Source organism: Rhinatrema bivittatum, chromosome 5 (assembly GCF_901001135.1).
Source record: "Rhinatrema bivittatum chromosome 5, aRhiBiv1.1, whole genome shotgun sequence".
Lineage (NCBI taxonomy): Eukaryota > Metazoa > Chordata > Amphibia > Gymnophiona > Rhinatrematidae > Rhinatrema > Rhinatrema bivittatum.
This window is the reverse complement of record NC_042619.1, coordinates 267,301,757-267,315,498: the sequence shown is the minus strand read 5'-3', so window position 1 is coordinate 267,315,498 and position 13,742 is coordinate 267,301,757. Positions and strand designations below refer to the sequence as shown.

The window sequence follows — 13,742 nt, the reverse complement described above, 5'->3', positions numbered from 1 at the left end:
TGCTTTGGTGTTTACTAACGAAGATATTGGGGATATACCCGTTCTGCAGACTGTTTTCAAGGGTGACGATTCAGATGAACTGAAAGAAATCATGGTGAAACTGGAAGATATAATAGGCCAGATTGACAAATTGAAGAGTAGCAAATCACCCAGACCAGATAATATACACTGCAGGGTTCTAAAAGAACTCAAAAAAGAAATTTCAGATTTATCATCCATTTTACCTGAAGACTGGAAGGTGGCCAATGTAACCCCAATATTTAAAAAAGGTTCCAGGGCTGATCTGGGAAATTATATGCCAGTGAGCCTCTATTCAGTGCTGGGAAAAAGCGTAAAATTATTCTAAAAAAGAAAATCACAGAACACAGACATGGTTTCATGGGACACAGCCAGCATGGATTTACCCAAGGGAAGTTTTACCTCTAAATTTGCTATATTTTTTGAAGGAGTTAATCAACATGTGGATTTTTACTCTCCATCCATAGATTTATTAGGATTTTCAGAAAGCCCCCATGAGAGGCTTCTAAGAAAATTAAAAAAAAAAGTCATGGGATAGGATGTAATGTACTTTTGTGGATTGCAAACTGGTTAAGAGACAGGAAACAGAAAGTAGGATTAAATGATCAGTTTTCTCAGTAGAGAGGGGTAAACAGTGGAGTGCCTCAGGGATCTGTTCTTGGTCTAATGTCCTGGTAAATTTATCCGAAGCAGAAAGCCTGTGAGGGAGTCAGTTGGACCGTTAGATGATCTAGGGGTTAAAGGGGCACTTAGAGAAGATAAGGCCATCGCGGAAAGATTAAATGATTTCTTTGCTTCGGTGTTTACTGAAGAGGATGTTGGGGAGGTACCCGTAATGGAGAAGGTTTTCATGGGTAATGATTCAGATGGACTGAATCAAATCACGGTGAACCTAGAAGATGTGGTAGGCCTGATTGACAAACTGAAGAGTAGTAAATCACCTGGACCGGATGGTATACACCCCAGAGTTCTGAAGGAACTAAAAAATGAAATTTCAGACCTATTAGTAAAAATTTGTAACTTATCATTAAAATCATCCATTGTACCTGAAGACTGGAGGATAGCTCCAGGGGTGATCCGGGAAACTACAGACCGGTTAGCCTGACTTCAGTGCCAGGAAAAATAGTGTAAAGTGTTCTAAACATCAAAATCACAGAACATATAGAAAGACATGGTTTAATGGAACAAAGTCAGCATGGCTTTACCCAGGGCAAGTCTTGCCTCACAAATCTGCTTCACTTTTTTGAAGGAGTTAATAAACATGTGGATAGGGGTGAACCGGTAGATATAGTATACTTGGATTTTCAGAAGGCGTTTGACAAAGTTCCTCATGAGAGGCTTCTAGGAAAAGTAAAAAGTCATGGGATAGGTGGCAATGTCCTTTCGTGGATTGCAAACTGGCTAAAAGACAGGAAACAGAGAGTAGGATTAAATGGGCAATTGCCTCAGTGGAAGGGAGTGGACAGTGGAGTGCCTCAGGGATCTGTATTGGGACCCTTACTGTTCAATATATTTATAAATGATCTGGAAAGAAATACGACGAGTGAGATAATCAAATTTGCAGATGACACAAAATTGTTCAGAGTAGTTAAATCACAAGCAGATTGTGATAAATTGCAGGAAGACCTTGTGAGACTGGAAAATTGGGCATCCAAATGGCAGATGAAATTTAATGTGGATAAGTGCAAGGTGATGCATATAGGGAAAAACAACCCATGCTATAATTACACAATGTTGGGTTCCATATTAGGTGCTACAACCCAAGAAAGAGATCTAGGTGTCATAGTGGACAACACATTGAAATCGTCGGTGCAGTGTGCTGCGGCAGTCAAAAAAGCAAACAGAATGTTGGGAATTATTAGAAAAGGAATGATGAATAAAACGGAAAATGTCATAATGCCTCTGTATCGCTCCATGGTGAGACCGCACCTTGAATACTGTGTACAATTCTGGTCGCCGCATCTCAAAAAAGATATAATTGCGATGGAGAAGGTACAGAGAAGGGCTACCAAAATGATAAAGGGAATGGAACAACTCCCCTATGAGGAAAGACTAAAGAGGTTAGGACTTTTCAGCTTGGAGAAGAGACGACTGAGGGGGGATATGATAGATGTGTTTAAAATCATGAGAGGTCTAGAACGGGTAGATGTGAATCGGTTATTTACTCTTTCGGATAGTAGAAAGACTAGGGGGCACTCCATGAAGTTAGCATGGGGCACATTTAAAACTAATCGGAGAAAGTTCTTTTTTACTCAACGCACAATTAAACTCTGGAATTTGTTGCCAGAGAATGTGGTTCGTGCAGTTAGTATAGCTGTGTTTAAAAAAGGATTGGATAAGTTCTTGGAGGAGAAGTCCATTACCTGCTATTAAGTTCACTTAGAGAATAGCCACTGCCATTAGCAATGGTTACATGGAATAGACTTAGTTTTTGGGTACTTGCCAGGTTCTTGTGGCCTGGATTGGCCACTGTTGGAAACAGGATGCTGGGCTTGATGGACCCTTGGTCTGACCCAGTATGGCATTTTCTTATGTTTTAATATATTTATAAATGATCTGCAAAGGGGAGCAATGAGTGAGGTGATCAAATTTGTAGATGATACAAAATTATTCAGAGTAGTTAAATCACAGGCAGATAGTGATAAATTACAGGAGGACCTTGTGAAACTGGAAGATTGAGCGTCCAAATGGCAGTTGAAATTGTATGTGGACAGGTGTCAGGTGATGCATATAGGAAAAAAATAACTCATGCTATAGTTACACGATGTTAAGTTTCATGTCAGGAGTTATCACCCAGGAAATAGATCTAGGCATCATAGTGGATAATTCATTGAAATCATTGGCTCTATGTGCTGTTTTTGAAGGTTTGGTTCTCTGAAAATAATGAACTGATATTTTTGGTTTTCAAACTCATTTTAAATATTCAAAATTATATTCCTGCATGCCAAAATTTGGTGAATTTATATCCCTTTTATAGAGATTGTGCCTACAGAGACAGACAGACAGAGCTCCATTTTACAAAATTCTTTCTAAAATTCCATATTTGAAAAGAATACCCTACTCCCTTACCCGTTCTCTTTCCTTGGCATTGGCTACCTGCCGTCTCTCCAGTACTTCCTCAAAATTTTCAGTAGGCATATACTGTCCTGAGGGAAGTTTTTTCATTTTGTTTATGGTTGCCATGAAAGGTAAGGGACCAAACTGCTCACTGAGCACATCTTCCAACAGCTCAGGTGGTGGGGTAACACACAGTTGGGTGCCATCATCATTCTCAGACATCTTTATCCCATCACTTGGTTTAAGTAGTAGCTGCTTGGAAACAAAACTTGCAGTAAGATAACTATACATCAGGATTATTAAATATATGCAGACAACCAGAAGAGGGTTAAATTCTATTGACCTTTTGTTTTCTTTCAACCAACCTAATCATATAGCAGCCACTATGGATTTCTGCAAATATACTTATTTTAAAATATAAGCTTAGAACTAATAAAATAAAAAAAGCACAATTCATAGTAGCTCTACTAAGTAGTTTGGTCTGGAACAATGTATAGCAGCGTTTCCCAACCTTGTAAGACTGAAACACACCTATATTAACAAAAAATGTTGTGTGGTACACCCAGGGCCAGTGCAAGGGTATTAGGCACCCTAGGCAAACCTTACAGCCTGGCGCCCCTCCCCCTCAGGCAAACTTTACAGCCTTGCGCCCCTTCCCCCCCCCATTTTAAATTATGCATTTATAACATGAAAAAGCAGAGTTGCTTACCTGTAACAGGTGTTCTCACAGGACAGCAGGATGTTAGTCCTCACATATGGGTGACATCATCAGGATGGAGCCCAATCATAGAACACTTCTGTCAAAGTTTCTAGAACTTTGACTGCACCTACTGGGCATGCCCAGCAATGCACTGACCCTGCTTCCAGCAGGGGTCCCCCTTTAGTCTCTTTATATAGCAAAAAGGACGTGTGAAAAATAAAATAAGAAAACGTAAACGAACCCAACTCCACGGGATGATGGGTGGGTTTCGTGAGGACTAGCATCCTGCTGTCCTGTTACAGGAGTTCTCACAGGACAAGCAGGATGGTAGTCCTCACATATGGATGAGTACAGAGCTGAAGATGCCACAGCAAAGCACCAAATGCACCCAAAGACGTGCAACAGGAACAACAAGAGGGGTGGAAATTTGGTTAGAAGGGCATCCTGAAACCCTGAATGGGTTGGTGGAAAGATGTTGGGAAGTTAAACAGAAAACAAATTGGGTAGAACAGACTGGCCAAAGATGGAATCCTGTGTGCCAGTCTTATCTAAGCAATAATGGGCTGTGAAAGTATGGAGAGAGCTCCAGGTAGCAGCTGTACAAATATCAGGAAGCGGCACCGAACGGAGGTGTGCTACTGATGTCGCCATGGCCCTGACAGAGTGTGCTTTTACATGGTCTTGTAGCAGAATGCCTGCTTGCTGGTAGCAAAAAGAAATGCATTCCGCCAAACAGGAAGAGAGGGTCTGCTTTCCCACAGGATTTCCCAATTTGATGGTATCAAAAAAAACAAAAACAATTGAGTGGATTTCCTGTGGGCCGACGTGCAGTTCAGATAGAAAGCTAGAGCACATTTGCAGTCCAAAGAATGCAGAGCCTGTTCTCCTGGGTTGGAATGGGGCCTGGGAAAAAAGGGAGGCAGGATAACAGATTGGTTAATATGGAATTCCGACACTACCTTCGGCAAAGATTTAGGGTGAGTGTGGAGCACTACCTTGTCATTCAGAATTTTAGTTTAAGGCGGGTAGGTAACTAATGCCTGTAATTCACTAACTCTGCGAGCGGACGTGATCGCCAGAAGAAAAACTACCTTCCAGGTAAGATAGCGGAGATCACAGGTGTGAAGAGGCTCAAACGAGGTTTCATGAGCCATCCCAAAACCACATTACGGTCCCAAGCAGGGGCAGGAGGGCGCAGTGGAGGTTTTAAATGGAGCAAGCCTTTCATGAACCGTGATACTAAGGGTTGCGTTGAAATGGAGACATTGTCTACATCCTTATGGTACGCAGACACTGCACTAACATGCAACCTGATAGAGGAAGTTTTTAGGCCTAACTCTGACAGGTGCCAGAGGTAAGTCCAGGAACCTTGCAGTGGAACAAGTGAAGGTGTCTATAGACATGGAAGTACACGAGACCGTAAACCTCTTCCATTTTGAACGATAAGACCTTCTAGTTGAAGGCTTTCGTGAAGCCACCAGGACTCGGGATACCGACTCTGAAAAGTTAAGAGGTTGGAGTATTAACTTTTCAACATCCAGGCCATCAGAGTCGGAGCTTGGAGGCTGGGGTAACTGAGATACCCCTCATTTTGAGTGATTAATGTGTCGGCGTACTGATAGGTCCTGGAGGATTGGAAACCCACACCGGCGTGGCCAATGGGGAGCTACCAGAATCATTAATCCTTTGTCCTACCGGAGCTTCACGCGAGTCTTTGAAATGAGAGGAAGAGGAGGGTATGCAAAAAGGAGACCGCTGGCCCAGGAGAGAGCGAAGACATCTCTTGGCTGCAAGTGGTGACTGCGAATGAGAGAGCAGAAGTTGTCTACTTTATGGTTGTGTACCAATGCAAAGAAGTCTATGCTAGGGTAACCCCATTGTTGGAATATCGCATCTGCTACCGTGGGGATGGAAAGTGCGACTCAGCTTGTCCGCCAACACATTGTCCACTCCCGGCAAGTAGATTGCTTTGAGGCACATCGAGCGGGAAAGGGCCCATGCCCATATTTGTGCAGCTTCCTGACACAGAAGGTAGGAGCCCATTCCCCCTTGTTTGCTGATGTACCACATCGCAACCTGATTTGCAGTTTGAATCAGGATGGCTTTGTTTGATAGGCAATCCTGAAAGGCCTTGAGGGCATATCTGATCGCCCCTAGCTCCAGGAAATTTATTTGGTGTTTGGCTTCCTCTGGAGACCAGGTTCCCTGAGTCTGCAGGTCGCCTACATGTGCACCCCACCCAAGGTTGGATACGTCTGTTAAGGTGATTTTGAGGATCTGGAACCTGAAATGGAAGTCCTTGAATGAGATTGGAATGGTGCATCCACCAGGCTAGTGACAGACTGAGCTGTTTGGTAACCTGGACACTGCTGGACATTGGCTGACATGCTTGAATCCACTGGCATTTTAGGGTCCACTGCATCACTCTCATAGCTAGGCGAGCCATCTGAGTGACATGCACCGAGGACGCCATGTGACCCAACAGTATGAGGAAGTGCCGAGCAGTTGAAGATACTCGAGACTATAGTTGATGCACCAGAGATGTAATGGTGAAAGCACGATCCTGGGGGAGGAAGGCTTTCGCCAATATAGTGTTTAGGTCGGCCCCTATAAAGGATAGGGTTTGGGAAGGAACTATCTTGGATTTGGGATAGTTGATTAGAAACCCTAAGGAGATCAGGGTGTTGATAGTGAGACGCAGGGAGGTTAGCGCGCCCTGCTGAGTCGGAGCCATTATCAACCAATCATCGAGATAAGGGTAGACATGAACATCCTGATTCCTGAGGAAGGCCGTGACCACCACCAGGCACATGGTGAATACTCGTGGAGCAGACGCCAGGCCGAATGGTAATACACGGTACTGAAAACGACGAGGGCCAACCAGGAATTGCAGGAATTTGCGATGAGATGGTGTGATTGAGATATGTGTATGCGTCCTGAAGTTCTAGAGAGCACAGCCGATCTCCTTTTTGCAGAAGAGGAAATAGAGAGCCCAAGGTTACCATCTTGAAATTTTCTCTGTGCAGAAATTTGTTTAGTGCACGGAGGTCCAGTATTGGGTGTACGCCACCTGACGTTTTTGGTATTAGAAAATACCGGGAATAAAATCCCTGCCCCTGCTGGGAGAGGGGTACCGGTTCTATTGCTCGGGATAGGAGGAAGGATGAGACCTCCTTCTCGAGCAAGGGAGAATGATCGGACTTCCCCCACATCGTCCGAGGTGGAGAGTCCGCTGGAACAGTCAGGAAATTTAGGTAGTAACCTTGGGTGACTACTGCAAGTACCCACGGGTCTGTGGTGACTGTGTGCCAAGTGCTGCTGAAGTGGCAGAGTCGACCGCCGACCGGTATGGATGGAAGAGGAGGTTGGCTTACACTCTCTAGGAAGGAGTCAAAACCCTGACGCTGGTCCAGGCTGAGAAGCTGGCTGAGACTTTTGAGGCAGAGTCTGCTTGGATTGACCTTTTTAGTAAGGTCTGGAAGGGCGTCCTCTAGAAGCCAGAGGATAAAATTTCCTTGGCTTGTAGGTAGTCTCGTCTGTAAGTTCTCTTAGGCACAGAAGGGAATGTCCCAAGCAAAAACTTACTGATTCCTTTCAGCCACCAGCAAGGTGATCCTCTCCTCTCAGTGCTCCCACTGGAATGGTGCAATATTTGTGGTATTCTTTTTCATAGGTAGGACTGTTATTCTTTGAGTGTTCACAATCTACACAATAAGAGAATCTTTTTTAACTACAATATACTCATGCAAAAAATATTTTTATTAATACGTTCGTTTGACATGTGACATCCGTTGGTTTTGAAGGAGAGGTGAACACTCGGTGAAGAGATCGGAATTATAAGCTGAAAAACATTATTTGCAATTGAAGTGTGCGGTGATATCAAATCAGATTGGAGATTTGATAACCCCTTTGAGTGAGTGAGTGAGTTTTGTGAAGAAGTGGAAAAACGGTATTTGTTATACCAATGAGTCCCTGATGAAGCCCCGATGGGGATGAAACAAGGATCCTGTGTTGGACAAAGTGTATGCATTGAAGGTGAAGACTGATTCAGTCCCTGTGAATAGAGACGGGATGGATTCAACACCATGCGAAGAGATGGGATGTGTGGATTTATATAAAGGTTTCCTGAAGAATTTATATAAAAAATACCTGTGTGTATTGGGGTAATTTCGTTGTGTATTGGAAAGATATTTTGATAAGAACAAACATATTATCTTGCATTGAAATATGTTTTGTGTCACATTGTTTCCAGATGTTAATATTTTAATGGTATGAATGAACTGAGTGGATATTGACTAGTTAGTTTTAACATTGTTTAGTGAGGGTTGTGTTTTTATATTAATAATAAGTGTTGGCAGATAGTACAATGTTGATTCTGGAGGACCATGCCGAAACATATCACAATGACAGAGAGGAGCACCCAGGAGGCGGTGTAGTGCTTTATGTCCGGGATGGTATAGAGTCCAACAGGATAAACATCCTGCACGAGACTAAATGCACAATTGAATCTTTATGGGTAGAAATCCTTTGTGTGTCGGGGAAGACTATAGTAATAGGAGTATACTATTTATTTTATTTATTTATTTAACAACTTTTAGTATACCGACGTTCGTGGAGCACATCACGCCGGTTTACAAGTAACTCAGTTAAAGGAGGAAATTACTACTGTCCACCTGGTCAAGATGGTGAGACTGACAGTGAAATGCTAAGAGAAATTAGGGAAGATAACCAAATTGGTAGTGTGGTAATAATGGGAGACTTCAATTACCAAAAAATTATATTAAAGAGAGCCAATACAGTAACCCAATAGGAAAACTGTCAAAAAAGAGGGAAACTGATTTTAATTCAAATTATTGCCTATAGTGACGGTGTCATCAAGCCAGACATTGTGATTCAAACCCAAATCCAACTGGACTTCTAATCATTCACCATCACTGTAAAAAATCTTTATTTGTTGAGACTATTTTTTTTGTTTTGTTTGTTTTTTTTGTTTTTCAATAATTGTATCATAAAAAATTAGTCCAAAGGACTTTTGTACTTCACTCCATTGACAATGTGAAGATATAAGATAGTAAGCATTCTCTCAATGCATAATATAAACAGAGCCCCGCTTAACAAAGCTTCCTCAGGGGCATCTAGATAACATCAGCATAGGAGTATTTGCCTAGAAATTAAAAGAGACAGTCTTAGCAACTTTCTATAAAGAGAATAGGAAACAGTACTTATCTGACCGCCATAGGCTACAGATTCAAAATGGACACAAAGTCTCCATCATTCTTCTGCATCGCAGGGAGGAAACGAGGCTGACGTATACGTCTTAATAAATATTCATCAGATGTGACGTCATTCGATGACCTCTAGATTGTCAAAAAAATCATCGTTGATCACTTTTGAAGAACAATGGTTAACACAAAACCCCTTTTCCAGTCACTTAGTAATATGGAAACGTTATATTGATCTCGTCTTTGTAGTATGGAGAGGCTCTCATGACAATTTTGCTTTATTTTTGAATTGGCTTAATACTCGTGACATTCATATAAAATTTACATCAGAAATCAATGATTTTACCATTTCTTTTTTGGACATTCAAATCACCCTTACTGGACAGGGTTTTATGACATCCATATTTCGTAAATCTGTTTGTTGCAATACCTACCTTCATTTTCAAAGTGCTCATCCCAGAACTTTTAAAGCCAATTTACCAATCAGTCAATTCATTCGTTTGAGGAGATTATGTACCACTACAGCAGATTATGAGGTTCATGCAAAAAGTCTTTTTGAACGCTTTTTACAACGGGGCTATCCGCGTACATGTATCCGAAAAGCCTATTTGCGTGCAAAGTTTGCACATCGCGAATGGTTATTTCTTTCAAGTACCTCTAATGACAATTCCACTCTGTATACCTGTGTTTTACCATTCTCTCCTCAGGTACATAAGATTCGAAAAGCTATTTATGACAATTGGCATGTATTACAGTTACATGGGGTTTTTCAATCCCCTCCTCGAATCACTTTTTCAAGGGCATCTAATTTAAAAAATATGCTGGTGCATTCCGACTTCACTATCAAGGACAATGATAATACGATCGTGGGTTCTCACCAACCTTGTAATAATTGCTCAGTTTGCCCGATGTCAATGTCAGTAACAGAAAGTATCACTTTGCAATCAGGTTATACAATTTTCTTGAAACATATAACATCATGTACATCAATGATGGTGATTTACTTAATTGTCTGTCCATGTGGCTTACAATATGTTGGAAAAACCAAACGTCTCCTAAAAACGCGGATGATAGAACATAGATCCAACATAAAGAATTCCCGTATTGATGAGCCGTTGGTTGCACATTGTTTAGCACATAAACATTCATTTAGTGATCTTAAATTCTGTGCCATTGATCATGTTCCAACACACTGGTGCGGCGGCAATCGTGAAGTACAGCTTTTAAAATCAGAACAACCCTGGATTTACCGTTTGGGGACAGTGAGTCCCGCAGGTTTAAATGCCGATCTCGAATTACACACCTTTTTAGGATAACGTTCATATTTCATTTTTTGTTCATCAATATAAAATAATTTTTTTCCTATGATATAGTGCCTTATTCATTGCTAAAATACCAATTAATAAACGATGATTTTTTTGACAATCTAGACGTCATCGAATGACGTCACATCTGATGAATATTTATTAAGACGTATACGTCAGCCTCGTTTCCTCCCTGCGATGCAGAAGAATGATGGAGACTTCGTGTCCATTTTGAATCGGTAGCCTATGGCGGTCAGATAAGTACTGTTTCCTATTCTCTTTATAGAAAGTTGTTAAGACTGTCTCTTAATTTCTAGGCAAATACTCCTATGCTGATGTTATCTAGATGCCCCTGAGGAAGCTTTGTTAAGCGGGGCTCTGTTTATATTATGCATTGAGAGAATGCTTACTATCTTATATCTTCACATTGTCAATGGAGTGAAGTACAAAAGTCCTTTGGACTAATTTTTTATGATACAATTATTGAAAAACAAAAAAAACAAACAAAACAAAAAAATAGTCTCAACAAATAAAGATTTTTTACAGTGATAGTGAATGATTAGAAGTCCGGTTGGATTTGGGTTTGAATCACAATGTCTGGCTTGATGACACCGTCACTATAGGCAATAATTTGAATTAAAATCAGTTTCCCTCTTTTTTGACAGACTTCAATTACCCCAATATTGACTGGGTAAATGTATCATCGGGACATGCTAGAGAGATAAAGTTCCTGGATGGAATAAATGATAGCTTTATGGAGCAATTTGTTCAAGAACCGACAAGAGAGGAAGCAATTTTAGATCTAATTCTCAGTGGAGAACAGGATTTGGTGAGAGAGGTAACGGTGGTAGGGCCGCTTGGCAATAGTGATCATAATATGATCAAATTTGATTTAATGACTGGAAGGGGGACAGTAAGCAAATCCACGGCTCTCGTGTTAAACTTTCAAAAGGGAAACTTTGATAAAATGAGAAAAACAGTTAGAAAAAAACTGAAAGGAGCAGCTACAAAAGTAAAACATGTGCAAGAGGCGGGGTCATTGTTAAAAAATACCATCCTAGAAGCACAATCCAGATGTATTCCACACATTAAGAAAGGTTGAAAGAAGGCAAAACGATTACCGGCATGGTTAAAAGGGGAGGTGAAAGAAGCTATTTTAACCAAAAGATCTTCATTCAAAAATTGGAAGAAGGATCCAAAAGAAGAAAATAGGATATTGCATAAATGTTGGCAAGTTAAATGTAAGACATTGATAAGACAGGCTAAGAGAGAATTTGGAAAGAAGTTGGCTGTAGAGGTAAAAACTCACAGTAAAATAATTTTTAAATATATCCGAAGCAGAAAGCCTATGAAGGAGAGTTGGACCATAAGATGATCGAGGGGTTAAATGGGTTAAAGGGGCACTTAGAGAAGATAAGGCCATTGCGGAAAGATTAAATGATTTCTTTGCTTCGGTGTTTACTGAAGAGGATGTTGGGGAGGTACCCGTAATGGAGAAAGTTTTCATGGGTAATGATTCAGATGGACTGAACCAAATCACGGTGAACCTAGAGGATGTGGTAGACCTGATTGACAAACTAAAGAGTAGTAAATCACCTGGACCGGATGGTATACACCCCAGAGTTCTGAAGGAACTAAAAAATGAAATTTCAGACCTATTAGTAAAAATTTGTAACCTGTCATTAAAATCATCCATTGTACCGGAAGACTGGAGGATAGCTAATGTAACCCCCATATTTAAAAAGGGCTCCAGGGGCGATCCGGGAAACTACAGACCAGTTAGCCTGACTTCAGTGCCAGGAAAAATAGTGGAAAGTATTCTAAACATCAAAATCACAGAACATATAGAAAGACATGGTTTAATGGAACAAAGTCAGCATGGCTTTACCCAAGGCAAGTCTTGCCTCACAAATCTGCTTCACTTTTTTGAAGGAGTTAATAAACATGTGGATAAAGGTGAACCTGTAGATGTAGTGTACTTGGATTTTCAGAAGGCATTTGACAAAGTTCCTCATGAGAGGCTTCTAGGAAAAATAAAAAGTCATGGAATAGGTGGCAATGTCCTTTTGTGGATTACAAACTGGCTAAAAGACAGGAAACAGAGAGTAGGATTAAATGGAAAATTTTCTCAGTGGAAGGGTGTGGGCAGTGGAGTGCCTCAGGGATCTGTATTGGGACCCTTACGTTTCAATATATTTATAAATGATCTGGAAAGAAATACGACGAGTGAGATAATCAAATTTGCAGATGACACAAAATTGTTCAGAGTAGTTAAATCACAAGCAGATTGTGATAAATTGCAGGAAGACCTTGTGAGACTGGAAAATTGGGCATCCAAATGGCAGATGAAATTTAATGTGGATAAGTGCAAGGTGATGCATATAGGGAAAAACAACCCATGCTATAATTACACAATGTTGGGTTCCATATTAGGTGCTACAACCCAAGAAAGAGATCTAGGTGTCATACTCTTTCAGATAATAGAAAGACTAGGGGGCACTCCATGAAGTTAGCATGTGGCACATTTAAAACTAATTGGAGAAAGTTCTTTTTCACTTAATGCACAATTAAACTCTGGAATTTGTTGCCAGAAGATGTGGTTAGTGCAGTTAGTATAGCTGTGTTTAAAAAAGGATTGGATAAGTTCTTGGAGGAGAAGTCCATTACCTATTAATTAAGTTGACTTAGAAAATAGCCACTGCTATTACTAGCAATGGTAGCAAGGAATAGACAGTTTTTGGTACTTGCCAGGTTCTTATGGCCTGGATTGGCCACTGTTGGAAACAGGATGCTGGGCTTAATGGACCCTTGTTCTGACCCAGTATGGCATGTTCTTATGTTCTTACCAGAATCTAAAATATCAATGCACTTCCTATCAGGAAAACTGAACAGGCCAATCTACTACAGATCCCTACAGAGAAACCACATGCTAAAAGAATGCTTCATCTCAGTCTTTGCATGCAGAACACAAACCCTCACCAAATACAGAATAAAGCCACAACAGTTCCAGTTTGATGTATCTATTGCACTCCTGTTTTATGTAAACCAGCATGATGTGTTTTTCATGAATGCCGGTATATAAAAACCTTAAATACATAAATAAATAAATAAATGAATAGAAATTTGCAGACAATAACTGAACTGTAAAATGCAACACACCAGACTCTATACAATGCAACAATGGAAAAACAAATTTTCACCATTCCTCATGAAACAACCAATAAAATCAAGATATATAAATCATTAATCATAATAGTAAAATCTTACTAATAAATTCAAAACAGCAGATGAACAGAATATCCAATAATTAAAGACTCATGCAAATTTTGAAAGCTTTACCAAACACCAATAAAATATTTCAAACACAGCAAACACAAACACTACTCAATTAAATAAGGATAAAAAATATCCCACAATCCATAGCTGGGAACTTTTGATTTT

General features: G+C 40.5%; 1 protein-coding gene across 11 annotated transcripts in view; it reads right to left on the bottom strand.

The window, feature by feature from the left end:
• The window catches only part of FIGLA (folliculogenesis specific bHLH transcription factor), a 246,549-nt gene that overhangs the window by 175,268 nt on the left and 57,539 nt on the right, over positions 1-13,742 (bottom strand). For 10 of the 11 annotated variants that reach the window (XM_029603979.1, XM_029603974.1, XM_029603975.1 and 7 more), the window contains one exon: positions 3,088-3,327. In XM_029603979.1, coding sequence (XP_029459839.1) covers positions 3,088-3,297 — 210 coding nt within the window. In that variant the 5' untranslated portion in view covers positions 3,298-3,327. Of the gene's footprint in view, positions 1-3,087; positions 3,331-13,742 lie in introns of all 11 variants that reach the window. The other variant, XM_029603976.1, reaches the window with a different exon arrangement.